The 20165-nt window shown below is 55.5% G+C and overlaps 1 protein-coding gene across 1 annotated transcript; it reads right to left on the bottom strand.

Moving 5' to 3' along the window:
* On the bottom strand, positions 1-17751 carry EPHB4 (EPH receptor B4). Its single transcript, XM_038539236.1, has 17 exons — positions 17506-17751; positions 14664-14734; positions 14178-14465; positions 12824-13220; positions 10924-11079; positions 10403-10735; positions 9988-10112; positions 9456-9621; positions 8271-8373; positions 7987-8051; positions 7760-7873; positions 7420-7667; positions 3666-3881; positions 3211-3360; positions 2616-2809; positions 2258-2413; positions 1-1081 (listed from the first exon to the last, which is right to left on the bottom strand). The coding sequence occupies exons 1-17, from the start codon at positions 17555-17557 to the stop codon at positions 952-954; spliced, it is 2964 nt and encodes a 987-aa protein (XP_038395164.1). The 5' UTR covers positions 17558-17751; the 3' UTR covers positions 1-951.
* Between the last annotated feature and the right edge of the window lie 2414 nt (positions 17752-20165).

Here is a 20165-nt window from a genome sequence, read left to right as displayed (position 1 = left end):
TTCCCATTTTCTTTTATTTATACAAAAAAAAAAAAATGTTTTAAATATAATTTAAGAACCCCTCCAAGCACCGGTGTCTGTCTCTAGTTTCTACCACCACCTCCCCCCCCCAACTCCCCCTCATGGACACAGCGCGAGGGTACTTGGGGGCAGGAATGTGTCTGGGAGCTGTGGTGTGAGCAAGGCACTGTTCTGGAAACAGACACGATGAGTTCCTGTTTCACCCTGGGCAAAGGAGACAATAATGAAACAGGCCCCCCCAACACAGAAAGTTATGACAAAGACAGCAGAAAAACAAACAACAAAAAACAACAAAAAAGGAGTTGGGGCAGGAAAAATAAGACAGAAACAAAAAATAAAACAAAAACCTTCAATATGAAGGCAGCAGATGGGGGAGGGGGCATTTACAAGGGGAAACTGAGTTCGGGAAGACAGCAGCAAGGTTGGGACATCCAGGTCCAATGATTTGGTCCCTGGACCACGACGCCCCTTCCCGCCTCCCGCCACAGCGCGACGCGCTCCGCTCCCGAGCTCACAGGCTGGTCACCCTCTTCTCTTTGGTCTGCAGGGCAGTGCATTGGCCCTTCGTGGTGAGGGGGGCACGTGAGGCCCTAGCTGGGGATCAGAGGGAGGCTGCGGGAATCGTGCCCACCATCGGGGAAGCTGGCAGATTACAGGCGCTTCCTCTCTGGTCACACCCAGTCTCGAGAGACCAGCTTCCCGCCTGGGGGGCATGTGATTCCTACGCTCCTATGGCAGAATCCCCAAATCCTGCCTCTCAAAATTGCCAGCTCCCCACCCCCACGGGTTCAAAGTGCAATCCAACGGGGCCCAGGTATAGAGGCCCCTTGGGTCCCCATCCGACTCTGCCCCAGGAAGAAGGGGAGCTGTGTCCCCAAGCTGCAAGTGCCCGCCGCTCAGGAGCAGTGGGGCCAGGCAAGCAGGTGCAGGTCAGTACTGGGGGGCTGGTGCTCCCGACCCGCCTGGGGCTCCAGGCTTGGCCTGGGACTTCATGTGCTGGACGCTGGCCAGGATTTTCTTCTGGTGTCCCGCCAGAGTGACTCCAATTCGGAGCAGGTCCCTGGGGAAAAAGGGAGAGCTAGGTGAGGCCACAGGGCTCCCGGGGAGGCTCTTAGCTCCAGACACCACGCCCCGCCTCAGGACCGTCAGCCAATCAGAGGGCCAGCAGGGGAGGGTCACACGTCATTAGTTGCCAACAGGGGCGGGCAGTTTCCAGAGGCTTTAGGAGCAGGAGGCGGACAGTCCTTCTGCGCAGCCGCAGTGGAGGGTGGGGCTAGGTATCCGAGACTGGCTGGCCAGAGGTGGGAGGTCGGGGGGCTGACGCTTGGGGCTCCAGCAAGGATTAGGGAGAGGCAGAGAAATCAGTGAGGAGGAACGAATGAGAGAAAAGAGCACAAAATGAGGTTGGGGGAAGGGGCTGCACGGATTGCTCTAGAGGAGAAAGAAGTCAGAAGGAAAAGGCCTGAGAGAGGAAGAGCGGGTGGGGAGGAAGGGGCGGGTGGAGGGAAAACGAGCAGCAGCGGAGCAGCCGCCACCCGCCACCCCCCACCCCCATCCTGAGGCCTGGAGCCTGAGATAAGGGAAAAAGGCAACGGTGGGAAATGGAGAGTAAGGACCAGTGTCAGGGCGTTGCTGGAACAAGGGAGGGAGCAGGGGGCCCATGACCTACCCACTGTGTGTGTGTGTGGGGAGGGGGGGAGGACAGAGGGGCACGCCCCTCTGGTTCCAGATTTCTGGTTCCAGATTTCTCTTCCTTCCATGTGTTATTCAAACCTGGGCTGAGAAGACAGCCTGGGCGGGACATGGGAAGGCAGAAAGGGAGAAAACCAGAAAGGCCAAAACACAGTGTTTGGGAGGCATTGGAACCATAAAACCATTTAACATTAAAGTTGGAAATGATCTCTGAAACCTAATCCAACCTTCTCCTTTTATGGGTGGGAAAACAGCCAGAGCTGACACTTTGTTAATGTGAGAGCAGAGTCTGGAATGTAGATAGATGCACAAAGATAGATACCCATGGCAGGACAGGAGCAGGATGGCCCAGGGGTGAGGTAGGCACTGCTGGCCCAGAAGATCCCCTGGGCTCTCAGCCCCCAGGGGCTGTTACTTTAGGGGTGCTCTCAATAACAGAATTGGCACCAGGAGGTGCCCTCAAAGGTTCCTGCTAAACTCGCCAGCCTGATTCTGGTCCCCAGGTACCCCTTAGACTGCTTGGCTTTCAACCACCATGACTTACTCAGCAGAGATCTGGCTGACCAGTTCGAAGGAGCCAAAGCCAGCAGCTGCAAAACTTTCTTCGTATCGTCCCATCTTGATGGCTCGAAGCCACTCACCCACGGAGCCAAAAGCTGAGTAGTGAGGCTGCCGCTGATCCAGGAGTGGGTGTGAGGCGCTGTAAGGCAAGGATGGAGAAGGGTGCAGTGAGTTCCCAGGCTACATCAAGGTGGGGACTTTGCACCCAGACTTGGAGCAGTGGACAGGGACAACCAACAAGCCCACATAACGCCAGAGGGCTGGATACCTCTGAAGGGGAAGGAGGGGTTCTCGAGTGATAGCAGAGTGCAGGAAGGAGGCCCACCCTCCGGGGTCCTCACCCGCCATTCTCCCTGGCCACAATTTTGAGACTGGCCGGGTTCCGGATCATCTTGTCAAGGGCGCTGACCACCTGGGGGAAGCGGGGCCGTGCATTCCGGTCCTTCTGCCAACAGTCCAGCATGAGCTGGTGCAGGGAAGTGGGGCAGTCTGGGGGCGGGGGCAGCCGGTAGTCCTGTTCAATGGCATTGATCACCTAGAATGACAGGTAGAAGCACTGGGTGAGGATCTCCCAGGGAGAACAAAGATGCCAAAGGACCCCCAGAAGATGGTGACTTAGCAGATGCTGGGAGAAGTGCCATAGACCAGAGAATGGCAGATCCAGGGTCCTCCTGGCTGGGGTCAAAGCTGGCTGGGGGCTTGATGCCCCAGTGGCTCTTGGGCCATGATCTAGATTAGTAACTTCCCAACCCTGCCCTCCTCCACCGTGTCCTGCTGTGACCAGATATGCTGTATGAAAGTCTTGGATACAGAAACAACTCTATTTTGTGCCTCAAGGACCCAACAGTGATGAGCTCTCTGGGGACCCCACTCCCTACCCCATATCCCCAGTGAGAGAACGTTCAGGAAAGCTTGGTGGGGCCATGGGACACTTACATCCTGATTGCTCATGTCCCAGTATGGCCGTTCTCCAAAGGACATGACCTCCCACATCACAATTCCGTAGCTCCACGCATCACTAGCAGATGTGAACTTCCGGAAGGCAATGGCCTCGGGGGCTGTCCATCGGATGGGAATCTTTCCACCCTAAAGATGGAAGAGGAAAAGGTGAGCTGAGGAACTTATTGGACCCAGGCATTCTACCCCCTGCCTTTGCCTTTTCCCCAGGTCTCCCTTCTCTCTGGAACTCAGACATGCAGCTCTTCAACTCTCTTCTTTTCCTGGACACTGGAAGTTGGGTTCCCTACCTAAGCTGACTGTCCTCTCCCTGGTCTGTGCCTATATCCTGTCCCTGAACTGGAACTACCAATCCCTCCGCCTCCCACCTTTCCAACCTTCCCTCCCCACCTGCGTCTAAGAACCCAGTTCATACTTGGGTCCCCTAGCCTCACCAGAGAGCTTGTATAGGTGGGATCAGAAGAGTTCTCCTCCAGGAACCGGGAAAGCCCAAAGTCAGACACCTTGCAGACAAGATTGCTGTTGACCAGGATGTTGCGGGCAGCCAGGTCTCGATGGACATAGCTCATTTCAGCAAGGTACCGCATGCCAGAGGCAATGCCCCGAAGCATGCCCACCAGCTGGATGACAGTGAACTGCCCATCATTGAGCTGGAGATCAGACAGGGGAGAGGGCAGTTAGGGCAGCTCACCTGCCATTACCCTGGATTTCCACCCCCTAAACCGTATCTGCCACTTGAAGACCCATCTCACACTCACCTGCAGGGCAGGCCTGCTGACTTCCCAGGTAAGTCCCCTGCTTTTCTCTTACCCTGAGCTCTCAGCTCTCACTGCACTAACCTGACACGACACTTAAGATTATAAGGAGGGGGGCAGCCCGGGTGGCTCAGTGGTTTAGTGCCACCTTTGGCCCGGGGCCTGATCCTGGAGACCCAGCATCAGGTCCTGCATTAGGCTCCCTGCATGGAGCTTGCTTCTCCCTCTGCCTGTGTCTCTGCTTCTCTCTCTCTCTCTCTCTGTCTCTCATGAATAAATAATAAATAAGTAAAATCTTAAAAAAAAAAAAAAAAGATTATAAGAAGGGGCTCCTGGGTGGCTCATCGGTTAAGCATGCTTCTTGATTTCGGCTCAGGTCATGATCTCAGGGTTGTGAGATCAAGCCCCTCATCCACACTCATCAGAGAGTCTGCCTAACGATTCTCTCTCCCTCTGCCTCTGCCCCTCCCCTCCACCTGGTCTTGCTCACACTTGCTCATGCTTTCTCTCTCTCCGAAGTAAATAAATAAATCTTAAAAAAGATTGTAAGGAGATTGCTTTAACATTTTCTTCTATTTAGTCTAGTACAGAGCTCTACGTCCAAGGCATACTCAACAAATGCTTTTGATCTAAGTTTGGAGTGTGCTCTGGGCAGTCTACAGGTGTAGATGCATTTGAACTGAACCAGAGCATTCTTGCTCAGCCCTTTTAGGACCAGCTGTATGTAGCTTGCGAGATACTGAGACAGCACCAAACCAAGACAGAAAGTTTGACCTTGACCTTTACAGAGTCTATTCTCACCAGATAAGCCAGCCAGCCAGTCACAGTGAAAGAATCCCATCTTCTTGGGGATCCCTGGGTGGCTCAGTGGTTTAGTACCTGCCTTCAGCCCAGGGCATAATCCTGGAGTCCCGGGATCAAGTCCCATATCGGGCTCCCTGCATGGAGCCTGCTTCTCCTTCTGCCTGTGTCTCTGCCTCTCTCTCTCTGTGTCTCTCATGAATAAATAAATAAAATCTTAAAAAAAAAAAAAAAAAAAAAGAATCCCATCTTCTGGGTTCAGCAAGCATGCAGAGATCCTTGGCAGCCATAGTGCCAGGGTCAGAGTCCAAAACCTGAATTCTGAACCTGTCCTCCAAGCCTGCACTTTCTCCAGGCCTGGGATCTCACCTTGTGGAAACACCGCTGGCCAGATGCTCAGGCCAGATGCTCAGGCCAGACCCCGGAGTCTCTGTGATTCCTCTCTCCCTCACCTGCCACTTACAATCCATCAGGAGGTTTCTGTTGGACCTGCCTCCAAAACATGTCCCAAATCCAGCTACTTCTCCTCACCCAGCTGCAACCCTTACACCTCAAAGGACTGTAGGTGTAGGTCTCCTCACTGGCTCCTGGCTCTTGCTCCCTACCACCACCAAAAGGAGCTCCTAAAACCACCTCCCTCCAGCTGAAATCCCTCCAAAGCCTTCCCCTTGAACTTCTAATCAAATCCAAATTCCTTACTAAGGTCACGAGATTCATGTGGTCTGACCACCATGTACATGGAGATATACCTCTGCTCCTCTGCTTGGGTTAATTTCACTGGCCTTTCTGCCATTTTTAAAAAAGATTTATTTATTTATTTGCAGAGAGAGCAAGTATGTGTATGAGCAGGGGGAAGGGTAGAGGGAGGACAAGCAGACTCCCCACTGCTCAGGGAGCCTGACTTGGAGCCTAATCCCAGGACCCCAAGATCATGATCTGAGCTAAAGTCAGATGCTTTAACTGACTGAGCCACCTAGGCCTTTCTGCTTCTTGAATATGTCGGGTTCCTGCCCACTCTGGTTCCCCTAGTGTGCTTCTCCCTCCCATCCGCTCATGGTTGGCTCTTTCCCATCTACCCAAATATTATTTCTTTTTTTTTAAAGATTTTATTTATTTACTCATGAGAGACACACACAGACAGAAAGAGAGGCAGAGACACAGGCAGAGGGAGAAGCAGGCTCCATGCAGGGAGCCTGATAGTGGGACTCGATCCTGGGTCTCCAGGATCATGCCCTGGGCTGAAGGCAGATGCTAAACCACTGAGCCACCTGGCTGCCCCCCAAATATCATTTCTTCTAAAATAGATCCCTTTCCCCTCCTGAGAACTGGACCTTTGTCTGATACCAATGGAACAGACTCTTATGTTGACAGTGGAAGGTCAGGCTGTTATCACAATACTCAGGGCCTGCCTTGGCAGCTCTCCTGGTAACAGCCAGGTAGCCTATCTCTGGTTGGGGTGTCATGCAGGATACACAGCATCCCTGATGTAGGCTGGCCATGGATATTTATTTTTGGACTTATTAGAACATTAGATATATCTTCCCTTAAAGGAACTAGAGAAACAAGCTAAATGACCCCCCCCCCCCACAAGAGGCTGATAAATCCAGAAGGTGAGACATTCAAGGGGATGAGGTCCAGCTTTTCAGCATGTCAGTATCACAATAAGGGACTGCCCTGGATTTGGAAGAGGCTAAAAAAAAAAAAAAAAAAAAAAAAAATAGCCACCAGGTGCAATGTTTGATCGTGAACTGGATCCCAGTTTGGAGAAACCAGGAGAAGAGCTGTGTGGGGGGACAGCTAGGGAAATGGGAATGTTAACTGGGTATTGGATGATCCCAAGGAAGCATCATAATTCTGTTAAATGTAATGCTATTTTGCTCTGTAGGAAGATGTTTTTGCTTTTTTAAAAAAGATGTAAAGTTAAAAAATAAAACAGTATTGAGTAAAACCTATTAAAGTGACAAAAATAAAATAAGCTCTTCCCCATCATCTCTAGTCACTTCTCCAAAATATTTGTTTTTTATTGTTTTTTTTTTTTTCTTAAAGATTTTATTTATTTATTCATGACAGAGAGAGAGAGAGAGAGAGAGAGGCAGAGACACAGGCAGAGGGAGAAGCAGGCTCCATGCAGGGAGCCCGACGTGGGACTCGATCCCAGGTCTCCAAGATCAGGCCCTGGGTTGAAAGCAGCGCTAAACTGCTGAGCCACCAGGGCTGCCCTGTTTTTTAAAAGCTTGTTTGTCTCCACCACACTGTCAAGTGCAGAGATGTTCATGGCTTTATTCCCAAGACTTAGGACAATGGCTGAGGCACCAGATGGTGCTCAGGAAGTATTTGTCAAGAGGACAAATGACCACCCCTCCAAATCCCGGGTCTGCTGGCCCCACAGACAGGCCTTTTCCACTCAGATTCCACTTCTCAGATCCCTGTAATTCAGCCAGCCCCCAGAACACACTGAGAGACACAGGAAAGGCCAGTCCTGGGAACTCAAGCTGTCCTGGGAACTCCCTCCAGGGAGAACAAAGGGCATTGGGGGTATGATGTGCACCCTACCACCTGTCCTGGTTCTGAGCTCCTTGGCTGTGCTGGGGGAATATGGGAGGACGCGGGAGGCTAGGGGCCGGGGGCTTACCCGCAGGAAGGAGTCCAGAGCGCCATTCTCCATGAACTCGGTGAGGATCATGACAGGCACGCTGTTGGTGACCACGCCCTCCAGGCGGATGATGTTAGGATGCTCGAACTGGCCCATGATGGAGGCCTCACTCAGGAACTCCCGCCGCTGCCGCTCTGTGTAGCCCCCTTTCAGGGTCTTGATAGCCACACAGCTCTCTTTCTTCCCTGGGGCCTTGAGCCGCCCCCGGCACACCTCGCCAAACTCACCTTCAGAAAGGATGCCAAGAGTCAGCCCTGCTTCGCGCCCCCCGCCCTCCGACTCCCCAGCCCAGACCCTGGGTGTCCACCTTCCCTCTCACCTGCGCCGATCACCTCCTCAATCTTGACATAGGAAACGTCAATCTCTTTCGCAAATTCCCTCACAGCCTCATTGGGGTCTTCATAAGTGAAGGGGTCAATATAGACCTTAGTACCTGAGAAATCATGTGGGCTCCCATTAACTGAGAGGTAGCCTCCCCCTGCACTCAGATGCCCAGATTCCCACCTCTTGCCCCAGTCCCGTTTCCTTCAGGACAGGCCTACCCACCGTGCCCGATGAGGTACTGTCCATGCTTGTCCGAGTACTCAGCTTCTCTCCCGTTGCTCTGCTTCCTGTGGCCGACGGGAAAGAAACGGTAAATGGACTCAACACATCTCGAGTTCCCAGAGGGACAGGATGGGCACAGGAGGAGCGGGGGCGGGGGGGTCAGAAAAGCTTCCAAGGGGAAAGAAGTATTCTGAGGGCACGGAGGGAGGCTTCCCTGGAGCAAGAGGGTAGTTGGTCATCTACATGGGCCTCCCCACGGGCCTCCAGGTGCCCAGAGTCCTTACCTGAGGCAGAGAACAGCAATGACAATGACCACCAGGACCAGCACCACACCCACGACAGCTGTGCCCGCGATCAGGGCCAGCTGCTCCCGCCAGCTCTCGTTCTCTGGGACAGAAAAACCCGCGATCAGAAGCTGACGGCCCCCAGGGACCCTGCAACCAGCTGCAAGGCTTGAGGTATGTTCTCCTGAGACCAAATTGCTTTCCAGCAGCGTGGGCACCTCCGCAAGGAAGTTTCCCAGCCTTGTTACAGCCAAAGCAGGCTTGATTTTGTTCAGTTATAAATAGTGGTGACCACAGAAGGTCCCAGAAGCTAAAAATGAAAAGGTCCATAACCAAAATGTGGAAGTAACTCAGATGTCCGTCAACAGATGAAATGGACAAATGGACAAATAAAACAGGCTATCGCTATACCATGGAATATCTTCCAGCCATAAAAAGCGCTATACACCCCAAACGTGGACGAACCTGGCACATGTTGTGCCCAGTGAAGGAAGAAGCTGCAGTGTAGGACTCCATTTGTATGAAATGCCCAGAAGAGGCAAATCCATAAACACAGAAGGTAAATTTGTGTTTGCCAGGGGTGCGGGTGATTGAGGGAGTATCTTTCCTTGGATGCTGTGATATCCTAAAATTAATTGTGGCAATGGTCACACAACTCTCGACATATGAAAAGCCACTCTAAATGGGTGAATTAATTGTATGGTATGTGAATCGTGCCTCAAACTGTTCAAAGATTTGAAAGTCTCTCAGCCAACAAGCATTATAATGAATCAGTGTCATTCCGGGCTTCCCACATGGAGCCTGCTTCTCCCTCTGCCTGTGTCTCTGCCTCTCTCTCAGTGTGTCTCTTGTGAATAAATAAATAAAATCTTAAAAAAAAAATAGGTGTCATCCTTTGGAGGCTGTGAGAGAGACCTCGTGCTATTTCCAATCTGGGGAGGCAGGGTGGGGCTTAAGGGTCAGGCTTTGGCAGAGAGTCACGCAGCTGGAAAGCCACTGGGCAGGTCTTCCCTCCATGCTGCTGGTTTGGTTTCTGCAGCCTATGCTCCCCTCCGCAGGCCAAAATGCCTCAGGGCTGACGGAGCACGGGAATGTGACTTCAGGGGTCCTTCGAGGGCACAGGCAAGGCCCCCTATGCGATGGAGGGGCAGTATCCCTGGCCGACGCCCTGGTCCCGGGGCTCACCGTCCAGCTGGGTCTGGCTGTGGTGCTCCTGGCCAAAGGGCCCGTAGCCGGCTTCAGAGCGTGCCCGCACCTGGACCAGGTAGCTGGCTCCCCGTTTCAGCCCCCGCAGCTCTGCCCGGTTTTCTGACGTCTTCAGGAACCGCACGCTGCTGGGGCCCTCTGTGCCCTGTCCCAGAGGGGGAAGGGTTGGCCGTAAGCCAGGGCTCTCTGGTTTCCATTGCTCTTCCCACCTCTCCCCCTCCCAGACCCTGTGTCCCCGTCTCTGCATCGTGGTTCTGCTATGTGGCAAGTGTTTGGCTTTCGTTATAGCATTTAATCCTCACAGCAATTCTGTGGGGTCGTTATTATTACTACAACTGTTTTACATTGGGGATGTTGGACTCAGGGAGGCCAAGGGGGCTGGCCCAACGTCACACAGCTAGTACTCAGCACAGCTGAAATTCAAACACTTCTCAGATCCCTGTAATTCAGCCAGCCCCCAGAACACATCCCACGGCCCACCCCAAACCCTAGGGGCAAGTCCGGGTCTCACCTTCTCATGATACTTGACCTCATAGTCCAGCACAGCTCCGCTGGGGGCCCGGGGAACAGCCCAGGCCAGGCTCAAGCTGCTGGGCGATGACCGTGTCACCCGGATGTCGGACACTGGGGGTGGTACTGTGAGGGAGACGACCCATTAGGGTATTTGCACACGGCAAGTCTGTCTTTTAACTTTCCCAGCTCTGCCTCTGCTGGCTACACTTGTCTCAGATCTCCAGCTGCTTCAAGGGCTCCCGTGACTCTCTGCCCCGTCCTGAAGTCTGCACCTCTTTTTACTCTTCTGCCTGCCTCTCACCCTGCAAGTCCTGACGCTCCATGCTTCCTAGCGACCCCACTGTCCTGCCCCTGCCTTTTTCCCTTCAGGCCATCTGCATCCCTCCCAGCTGACCACCGGCTCCCCATCTCACCCTCACGGTCAGTGGTGACATTCACAGCCTCAAATGGGACAGGTCCAGTGGCCAGAGAGGACACCCCGTTCAAGGCGGTGACCTCGAAGGTGTAGGTGAAATCTGGACGCAGCCCACGAACTGCCACCCAGGGTTCCACAAGGTCCCGGGGGCCAGGGTCAAAAGTCAGGTCTCCTCCGCAGGGTGTACAGGACCCCCCAGGGCGGCACTCCCGGCAGCGCAGAGCATAGGTGAGATCCTCTCGGCCCCCGGACTCCAGGGGGGCGCTCCACTCCAGGCGCAGGGAGGAGCCATTCAGGCGGGGAACCACACTTCTGGGAGCAGAGGGTGGCGCTGCGGGACACCAGGGAGGCAGAGGCTGACTCAAGCGTCAGGGAAGCACCTCGAGGTACACAGGTATCCTCACTGGCTTCTTATCTTGGCTGGGCATCAGCAGGCCAGGGCCAATAGGAGGAAGGCTGGGGAAGCTGGGGGCTATGGTAGGTATCCACCCGCCACCTCAGGGGTCACTGGTCACTTACTGGTACAGGGTGCTCCCCGGAAATCTGTGCGGGCCCTGAAGTACCCAATGCGGCACTGGCACATGGGTGAGCCGATGGTGTTGGAGTGGCTGTTGGCTGGACACGGCTGACAGGACCCCTCCCCGGACAAGGGCTTGAAGGTGCCTTGGGCACAGGCTGAAAGAGAGACAATGATTACCGAAAACATTCAGCTGCTCTTAAGGGTGCAGGGAGTGCAAAGTGGGGTACAGGGAGGGAAGAACTCAAAAACCTAACATCTAAGAGAAGAAGGAGACTCTCCCTACAAATCAGGGATTTGAAGCTTTGTTGACCTCAACACTACCACCCGGCCACTGCCACACCCTGTGGCTGCCAGGTGAAACCAAGAGGCCTCTGCTCAGAACTATGTTTTTAAATGCACACCACAGGGGTACCTGGGTGGCTCAGTCAGTTGAGCATCTTGACTTCAGCTCAGGTCATGATCTTGGGGTCCTGGTATCGAGCAAGGAGCCTGTTTCTCCTTCTACCCTGCCCCTCCCCCTGCTTGTGCACACATGCTCTCTCTCTCTCTCATATAAATAAATAGAGTATTCAAAAAAGGGATGCCTGGGTGGCCCGGCGGTTAAACATCTGCCTTCGTTGAGTGTCTGCCTTCGGCTCAGGGCACGATTCTGGGTCTGGGGATCGAGTCCCCCATTGGGCTCCCTGCAGAAAGCCTGCTTCTCCCTCTGTGTCTCTGTGTCTTTCATGAATAAATAAATAAAATCTTAAAAAAAAACATTCAAAAGATAAAATAAATGCACACCACAAAACACAGAGGATCACAAAGGAAACCAAGTGAATTGAAATGCAATGACCAGGGGCAGCCTGGGTAGCTCAGCAGTTTAGTGCCGCCTTCAGCTCAGGGCGTGATCCTGGACACCCGGGATCAAGTCCCACGTCGGGTTCCCTGCATGGATCCTGCTTCTCCCTCTGCCTGTCTCTGCCTCTCTCTCTGTGTGTCTCTCATGAATAAATAAATAAAATCTTAAAAAAAAAAAAAAGAAATGCAATGACCCAAAACATGAAGAAAACAAGTTCGTGCCTTAAGAATACAGTGTTTGTTTATTTACAAGATACAGCAGCCCCTGTAATCCTAAAGTCATGATAAGCAAAAAAATGGCATTTGGACATTCTTGCCTAATTTTTAACAGGCTGAGAAAACAGCCATGATTGGAAGGATGTGCAAGTCTCAGTCCTACTGTGAACCGTTGGCCTCTATCACTGTCATTCCACATGCAAGGCCAATTTCAGGTGGAGGCGAGTGACAATTAGGTCATTTTTTTTCTCTACCCAAGTTCCTAGATCCCTTACTTTCTATCTACAAAACCCAGGTTCTGAATGCCTGCTCTAAAGGAACAGCTAAGCGAGAATTCAGTATCAGTAAGTTAGAGGAAACCCATAATGTTGGGCAGCCTGGGTGGCTCAGCGGTTTAGCACTGCTTTCAGCCCAGGGCCTGATCCTGAAAACCCAGGATCGAGTGCCACGTCAGGCTCCTGCATGGAGCCTGCTTCTCCCTCTGCCTCTCTCTCTCTCTGTGTCTCTCATGAATAAATAAATAAAATCTTAAAAAAAAAAAAAAAGAAACCCATAATGAGCAAGAAATAGAGACTATAGATGCCTTTGCCCTCAAAGTCCAACAAGGTCCCCCCATGCTGAGGACACCCTTGCATCCCTCATACAGAAAGATGTGAAACATAATGAGGAGAAAGAGGGTGGAAGAGCTCAGACCTATGCTGGGGCTCTGAAACGGGACCTCTGAGTGCCCTTGAGAATGAACAATGTTCAAAATGGAAATTCGATTGAATCCAAGAGTGAGGGTACAGGACCCTCCCCACACGGATGTGCGGCAAGCTTTACGGAAAGGACACCAGCCCTTACCTCGGCACCTGGTATTCCCCTCTGCGGCCTCGAAGCCAGCAGCACAGCTGCAGCCCGTGACCGGCTGCTCAGCCCACTGGCCATCCTCCCGGCAGTAGAGGCTGGGGCTGGGGCCAGGAGTGGGGACGGCGTCGGCCACACAGCTCCCTGCCACAGGCACCACAAGCTCCCGAGGCACCGTCTCCGGGAAGTATGTGAGGTTCACAGTCAGTTGGGAGCACTTCTTATAGAAGAGGTGCAGGGAGAGCAGGGCCATGCAGGCACCCTGGTCCTGGAAGGCCAGGTAGAAGCCAGCCTTGGTGAGTGGGCCCAGACGCAGTGTCTTGATGTTCACCTTCCCTGTTGCCTCAGCCCCAGGGCGCTTCCGGGTCAGGTGCTCAGCAGCCACGGTGTCCACCTGCCAGGTGAGGAAAGAGACTCATTGCAGCTGTCCTCCACTCCCCAAAGACCTGGCAGGTAGGCTATTCTCGTCTTCCCAGCTCACCCTGTCCCTGATCACCTCAGTTCCTGTTCCAGAGCCATTTTGCTACCTTTCCCAGCATGACCTAACATTACCCATTGACGCTTACTGAGGTCCTATGATGTGTCCAGCCTCCATCCTGTACTCCCTTTCTGTTCACTCATCCTGCAGACATTTATCAACACCTACTCCGAGCCGGGCCCTGGGCTTGGAGCCAAGGAAACCAAAATGAAGGTAATAGGTGTTAAAAGCATGATAAGATCTATGACAGGTGGGACGCCTGGGTGGCTCAGCAGTTAAGCATCTGCCTTTGGCTCAGGGTGTGCTCCTGGAGCCCCGAGATCGAGTCCCACATCGGGCTCCCTGCATGGAGCCTGCTTCTCCCTCTGCCTGTGTCTCTGCCTCTGTGTGTGTGTGTGTGTGTGTGTGTGTGTGTGTGTGTGTCTCCCATGAATAAATAAATAAAATCTTTGAAAAGGAAAAAAAAAAAGGATCTATGACAGGTAAAGTGCCTATGACAGGGCAGGCACCACAGCAGAGGCATCCCAGGGGAGCTGAAGCTTCTGAGACAAGTAGGAATTGGGTAGAAAGAACAGAAAGGAGGCATTTCGGGGTGAGGCATCAGCAGATGCATAGAATGTCTCTTCATGAAAGGCAACGTGTACTCGGAGAATGTGGGATGTGGCAGAGGGTGGCCTCGACAACCTCCCTGGGGTTGGGGGCCAGGGTGGCAGCTCAACCCCACATAGTAGACCACGTTCTTCCCTCCCCGGACTGGAGCCTCCTGCTTCCAGGCCCCAGTGTCCCGGCCCAGGACCCTGGAAGCTCACCTGAGACTACTGACCCAGCCCAGCCCCATGCTGGCCCACAGCTGCACCCCATGCACCCATGTACCTTGATATAGGGGTTCTCCATCCAGGCTGGTGTGAAGGCTGTGGCCGTGTCAGCATCACTCTCGAAGTAGAAGACGGTGAAGGTCTCCTTGCAGGAGCGGCCAGCCCGCGTCAGGGAGAGGCACTCAAGCATGGTGAAGCGGAGTGTGGCGTACACGTGGACAGCTCCACGGCGCGGGACCCAGCCAGTGCGCAGCCAGTGGGCCAGACCTGGTGCCCGTTGCACATCACACACCTCGTAGGTCCGAACGCTGTGCTGCTCCTCATCCAGGCCGCTCAGCTCCTCCCACTGTGGGGAGCAGGGGGTCAGTTTATGGAGGGGAGGTCCGTGGGAGGTTGGCTGTGCTAGACGGAGGGGACCTCTGAGAGCAAAAGGGCTCAGAGAACATCTGTTCCAGCTGATGGCATGCACAGTGGGCCAGCATGGACACTCCTTGTCCCTCCTCCCTCGTCCCTCCAAGTCCCAGCCCCTGGACCCAGCTGTTACCTGCCCATCCACCTGAGGGAACGTGACCCACTTCAGATCGGCAGTTTCCAACTTTGTGTTCAATAGGGTCTCTAAGACAGACAGACAAATGAACAGATGGACAGTCAGCACTGGAGGAGAGACGCTGGGAAGACTAAATCCCTGGGAACTGCCTGAGACAGGTGGGTCCTCTTGGCTCCAAGCTGGTGCAACTGGGGCCAGGTGAGTGGAGAGAGGAACAGGGGAGCAAGCCCTGCCCTCCGCTGCTCCCCCTTCTCAGCTTTTTTTCTGAGTGCCAACCCCACCTCTAACAGCTGGCAGGCACCCAGCTACCCTCTCAGGACTCCGAGATCTAGGCCTCTGAGAACTGCTGGTCCCTGAGAAGAGGAGAAGCTCCAAGCAAGCTCAGGCAGGGTTGAACTAGACCCTGGACCTGGCATGACCTGAGAAGGGCAAAGACCTGTAGGCACAGGGATAACCCTCCTTACAGGGCCAGCCTCGTGGCCAACCCATGGTCCCTTCCCTATATTCAAAAGTAGCTGCCTCCTTCCCCCCAACTCCACCCCTCTTTTCTGGGCCCACACCCCCTTTTTGGACCAAACCCTCCAGGCCTTCAGATCCTGGAGGGTGGTACTGAGCTCATAAGGTCCAGCCCTACTCCCCCACGCCCCTCCCCCGCCCCCTGCTCCGCCCCCCCAAGAGCTCACTGCTGTCAGAGGAGGAAGTGCTGGAGGCCAGGACGCTTGGGTTCCCGCCCTGGCCCCTGCCTGCAGAGGCCTCACATCTGGATTTAGTTATGAGAAGGAGAAAGGGAGGAGATTTTAGGGGTGTATGGAGGGGTGAACACACCTGGCTCGGCCTGGGTCTCGTGGGAGGGGTGTAGGGGGGAGGGAGGGTGGGGCTCTGGCGGAAAGGGGGGATTAGGAGAAACATCACAGGCCCTGGCAGTGCAGGGTGGAGGGAGGGCAGGGGAATCCCCAGGGAGGCCCATGCCATGTGGGGGACCCCCAGCAGATCCAGCAGCACACCTGGGAGCAGGTCCTCCCCACGTTCCTCCCCCCTCAGGCTCCTGCTCCGTGGGGGCTGCGGGAGAGGAGGGAAGGGAAGGTGGGTGGGTGGGGCAGGCAGCCTCCTCCCAGGGACCAAATGATGTCCACCGGAGGGCAAGGGGTCAGGCAGGACCCCCAGCCAGCCTGAGATGAGGCCTGGGTCCCCCGGACGGGGTGGTGGCAGGAGCCAGCCCAGCACGCTGGGGACAGGATGCCCGGGTTCTGGGAAGGGGTGGCTAGAGGCTGCCGTCTCCACCCTCCATTGTTCCAGCCAGGATAGTGTTTTCCTGTCTCCAATTTACACACTGTCTGTTTCAGGGCTGTCCTCAAGCTCTGAGAGCCTCACTTTCTCTCCTCCTATCTCCGGCTCAGAGAGCCTGGTCTGATCTGTCACTTGTCCTGCCTCTCACCTCTCTCCCCCGCCCTCTGTCCACCTCCCTTTCAGAGTGTCGCTGTCCCTTCTCTGTTTTCTATCTCCCGCCTTCCACCTCCATGGGGGCACGTGGCCCCAGGCAGGTGACTTAACGCCTCGTTAAGCCTCAGTTTCCCCATCTGTAAAATGGGGGCAACAGTCCCTCTCCCACTGCCAAGCTGTTAGGAAGGTGAAGAAAATGTAATGGGCTTAGCACTGGCCTCGGGCTTGGGATGCACTTAAGTGTCAGCATGGAAGCATTTGCCTTTCTCCTTCGCCTTATTTTCCTCTTTTCACCACACTTTGCCCTGGGGAGCTTGGGGGGGGGGGGCTCTCCCTACTTTGCCTTCCTTCTTCCCTTCTTTCTCAGAACTGGGCAAGGGTCCCCTCTCCCCGTCTCCAGCCTTTGATCCTCGGCCCAGAGCAGCACAGCCCAGGCTGGGGGAGATGGGTTTCTAACTGCTTTTGATTCCTCCTCCTCAGCAGACCCCCACGACCACCACCCCCCCCAGACCCCTTTGATTCTAGGCAGTGAAGGGGGGAAGGAGGCAGCTCACTGAAAAGGAGATTAGGGCCTTATGAGAAGGGTTTACAGGGCTCTTGGCTCCCCCTCCAGGGGGTGAGGGGAGGGAAGAGACTTACAGGGGAAGAAACATTTGGGGTGCGGGGGAGGGTATACAGAAAAATCAGAAATTTAGAGAGATTGGCAGTTAGGCTAAGTTCAGGTGCCATGGGAACTGTGAAGGTCAGTTTCTGCTGGCCTGTAGGGGTGCAGAAAGGGACTCGGGCAGGACTGGTGCCGGGCTGGGGTCTAGACAGCATTTAAAGGGCCAGGGTGCAGCCTGGGGAAACCAGGGAGGGGGGCCTCATTGCAGCAGAGACAGTGGCTCTGGGAGAAATCCCGGCGTTTGGAGAGTGAGTGCAGACGGTGGCCGTCCAGCCAGAGGCAGGAGAACTGCAGGATCAAGGTGTGAACGCTGAGGAATAGGGGGTGGGGGCAGTTTTCTGGCCTAGCACAAAGTTCTGCCTTGTCTGCAGCAGATCCCAAAAACGTTGCCTCATGTTTGGCAAAAGTGGGAAAAGGGACAGAAACTTTGGAAGATACTGGAGTAGGGGAGAAAGGAAAGGCTGCAAAAGGCGTGCGGAATCAGGGTGAAGAGTCTGGGAAGCTGGGGCAGAGGCACGTCCCGGGACGGAGCTCCACTTCTTCTCTTTCCCAAACAAAAGAAACCTCCACTCCCCGCTGGGCCGCCTCCTCCCCGCCCCCCGCCCGGTCCAGCACTATTGGTCCGAAGTGTTCGGGGTTGGGGTACCGGGGTAAGAGCAGAGTGGCCAGCCCCTTCACTCCGAGGCCCAACTTTGGGGGCCCCTGGAGTGCCGGGGTGCCCCCTGGGAAACTCACCTTCCAAAGCCGCGGCGAGCGAAGCCCAGCAAAGCAGAGCCCGGAGCTCCATGGCGCCGGCTCTCTCGGGTTGGATCCGATCCGAGCTTGGGGGGCACTAGCCCCCCCAGGTCTGGACCCCCCCCGAGAGTGCAGACACCAACTCCCCGCGTGGGACTCCCAGTCGGGGCCCTCAACGCGGGCCCATGCGGGCGCTCCCGGCACCGGCGCCCAGGTGTGGCCCCGCGTCCCCGCCGCGCGCGCGGGCGGGCGGGGGGCGTCTTCGCACTGGCTGCTCGGAGCGGACGCAGAGCGGGACGTGCCTGGAGTCTGGGTCCCTCCGGGGCCTCGGGGTCCCGCCCCGGCTGGCTGGGGGTGGGCCGGCCGCTCGCGGTCTCCCCCCCTCCCAGGAGTGGTGCTGCTCGCGCCGCCGGGCCGAGGGCGCTCCGCGCCGGCCAGGAGGATGGGAGCCGAGCGGGGACGGAGCGGGAGGGAGGGAGACTGCGGCGCGGGGCCGGGCGGGCCGGGGCTGGGCCGGGTTGGGACTGGGCCGGGCGGCGCCTGGCCGGGGAGGGAGGGGCGCGGGGGGCGGGGGAGCTCCCTCCTCCCGCAGCCGGGGCTCGGCTTGGGGGCCGGGGCGCGCTGATTGGAGCGCGCGCTGCTGAATAATTCATGAGGGAAGCGGAGCGGGGCGCCGAGCGGAGCAGGTCGGGAAGTTGGGAGAAAGTTTGGAGAAGGGGGAGGGGCGGCGGGCGCGGAGCCCGGGGACCGCCCAGACGTGCACCGCGGCCGTGCGCCGTGACGGGGACCGCGCGTGTCGGGGCCGGGGCCCGGGGACCCCCGGGGCAGGTCCGGGCCCAGCACGCGGCAGGCAGCCGAGAAGCACATCCAGCAGCCCTGGGGGCCTCCCGGACGTGCGCGCAAATGTACACCGCACGCTCGAAGCCCGCTCCAACCTTCCTGCGGACTTCGGATTCGACTTCTGGATGCGCCCAACGCCGCCCTTGACGCAGGGGACCACGTTTGGGGGAAGCTTTTGAGGATGGAGGGTGGCGCATCGGGCCTCCAGGCAGCGACCCTAGCTTAGATGATCCTGGAGCGAACGTCACACAGTCATTCATCAAACACTAGGTATTGAGGACCCACTGTGCGCGCAACCTAGCGCAGGAAAATGTGGGAAGTGGGGCAACTGGTTTGAGATGGGGAGGACTATAGAGAAAAGCGAAACAGGAGTAAATAAAAGGTAGGTGGGACCGAGAGAGTAAAAGGTCTGGATGGCTTCCCAAATCACCGTCTTCACTCTCACTAGGAGATCTCCTGGTCGCCCGCAGCTCTGACCCCTGGGGCTGGGCCGGGGCTGCTGCTGTCTTTCCCGAGGCTGTTTCCTGTCTGGCTCCTGGGGGCCCTCGGGATGTCTGGGAGGGCTCTTCCTCTCATGGCCGCCACCGCCCCCCCACGCTATCCTATCAGTTAGAGGGGAGGGTCCGGGGAAAGCAGTGCTACTCCCACCAGCCCCCTTCTACGTCAGCGCGCCTATGGTGTGGGTAGTGGGATGGATGGGGTCGCTGCGGGATCCCGCCAGTGCAGAGCTGGAAGGAAAGGGATTATATTCAGAAATTTAAAGGAGACAGAGTCGGGAGTTCCTGAGGAGCACAGAGAGGGAAGGAGGAATCCTTGATGCTCCAAGGAGGTTGGGGAAGGTAGTGGGGGGTGGAATGCCAAGCCCTCTAACCCCCCAGAGAGCACAGCCAGGCTTGCAGTGACCTCTTGTCCCAGCGCACTTATCTCCCTGCCACAAGTGGTGCTCCCCACACCCCTGCCTTTCCTCGCTGCCTGTCTGGGTCCTGCTCCGGGGTGGGGGGTCACAGAGGGCAGGAAACAGCCGGCTTGGCTGGAGCCAGGCAGACCAGGCCACACTGGGAATCCCCTCCTCCCTCCCTGATTCAAGCCCTGTCTCCCTTCTCTTATTCAGCTTCTCCTCCAGGTTGTCCATCTCCTCGCTCAGAACAGGAACACACACACACACAGAGGCACACACACTTGTCCTCACTGTGCACTCAGATTCTTTCCTTTAAAAATTATGTCTCTATCTCCCCCTGGGCTCTATGCTCAACCTCCTTTGGCCCTTGATTGCTTGAATTGTCTCATTTGATGGGAGATGCAGTTCATCCTTATGGGGTTGTGGAGGGTGGTGCATGATGGGATGGTAGAGAGAGACCCCCCAGGTGCACAGAGAAATGAGGCAGGGGGGAATGAGGGCTGATGACACAGTGGTGCAGGGGTGTAACAGCTCACTGCAGATTGGAACCCTGTATCTCTGAGAACAAGGACTCTCAGCTAGAGGGAAGAGGACAACTTTGGTAAGAAAATATCCAGTGGATCCTGTGTAATAGGGTCCTCAGCCCCCACCTCCCAGCGTATAATCCAGTTCCTAAAATCTGATGCGTATGTATACCAATCAACAAAAGAATAAATAAATGGGATGCTTGACTGGCTTAGATTCTTGATCTGGAAGTCATGTGTTCAAGCCCCATGTCGGGTGTGGAGATTACTTAAATAATAAAAAAATAAAAAAGATTTTTAAAAATATTTTATTTATTCATGAGAGACACACAGAGACACAGGCACAGGAAGAAGCAGGCTCCATGCAGGGTGCCCAATGCGGGACTCAATCCTGGGAC

The sequence above is a fragment of the Canis lupus genome, chromosome 6 (genome assembly GCF_011100685.1).
Source record: "Canis lupus familiaris isolate Mischka breed German Shepherd chromosome 6, alternate assembly UU_Cfam_GSD_1.0, whole genome shotgun sequence".
Classification (NCBI taxonomy): domain Eukaryota; kingdom Metazoa; phylum Chordata; class Mammalia; order Carnivora; family Canidae; genus Canis; species Canis lupus.
Note: the sequence above shows the minus strand (reverse complement) of the source record. Positions and strands in the feature narration are given on the sequence as shown.